The sequence below is a fragment of the Penaeus monodon genome, chromosome 19 (assembly GCF_015228065.2).
Source record: "Penaeus monodon isolate SGIC_2016 chromosome 19, NSTDA_Pmon_1, whole genome shotgun sequence".
Taxonomy (NCBI): domain Eukaryota; kingdom Metazoa; phylum Arthropoda; class Malacostraca; order Decapoda; family Penaeidae; genus Penaeus; species Penaeus monodon.
The window spans coordinates 4,619,260-4,619,784 of record NC_051404.1 but is presented as its reverse complement, the minus strand read 5'-3'; the positions used below and the strand labels follow the sequence as shown (position 1 = coordinate 4,619,784).

The following is a 525-nucleotide window of genomic DNA, read 5'->3' as shown; positions in this document are numbered from 1 at the left end:
ACGACCCATCCTAACGCGTCTAGTACTTGTCAGCGGTGGTCGACCTGCCCTATGCTCGATAATGCGCCACTACGTTATGTTTGCATGCTTTCTTCTGTATGCAGCGTTATAATGATTGTCAGAAATGCTTTGTTGCGGGGAGGAGTGGGTCGCGAATCTAAGTAATTTGTAGGGATCGCATCCAAAACCAAGTTTGAAAACCCTTGCTCCAACCTCCCTCCCTTCTTCACCTTTGCTCTCCACCCCAACTCCTTCCAACCCCCAGAGTACAACGAAACCCTGTGCACGGGGAGCATCGACCCGAACTTCGGCGGGGGTTACGGGATCCTACAGGACCTCCAGGACGAGGAGAGGAGCGGGAGGGCTTCTTCACTTCCTGACGACGACCACAACATCATGCACTCGAGATGGTGCGATTACTCCCTGGGATGCTACAACGGCACCTGTCTGCCTGGTGAGGACGGCGCTCAGGCTGGCGTTCTTTCTGGGCCAATTCTGCTTCCATTGTTACTTATACTTGTACTG

At 53.3% G+C, this 525-nt stretch overlaps 1 protein-coding gene across 3 annotated transcripts in view; it reads left to right on the top strand.

Moving 5' to 3' along the window:
- LOC119584994 overlaps positions 1-525 on the top strand; it is a 13,700-nt gene that overhangs the window by 6,353 nt on the left and 6,822 nt on the right. For all 3 annotated transcript variants that reach the window (XM_037933603.1, XM_037933604.1, XM_037933605.1), the window contains exon 4: positions 266-454. In XM_037933603.1, the coding sequence (XP_037789531.1) occupies positions 266-454 (189 nt within the window). The remainder of the gene's footprint in view (positions 1-265; positions 455-525) is intronic.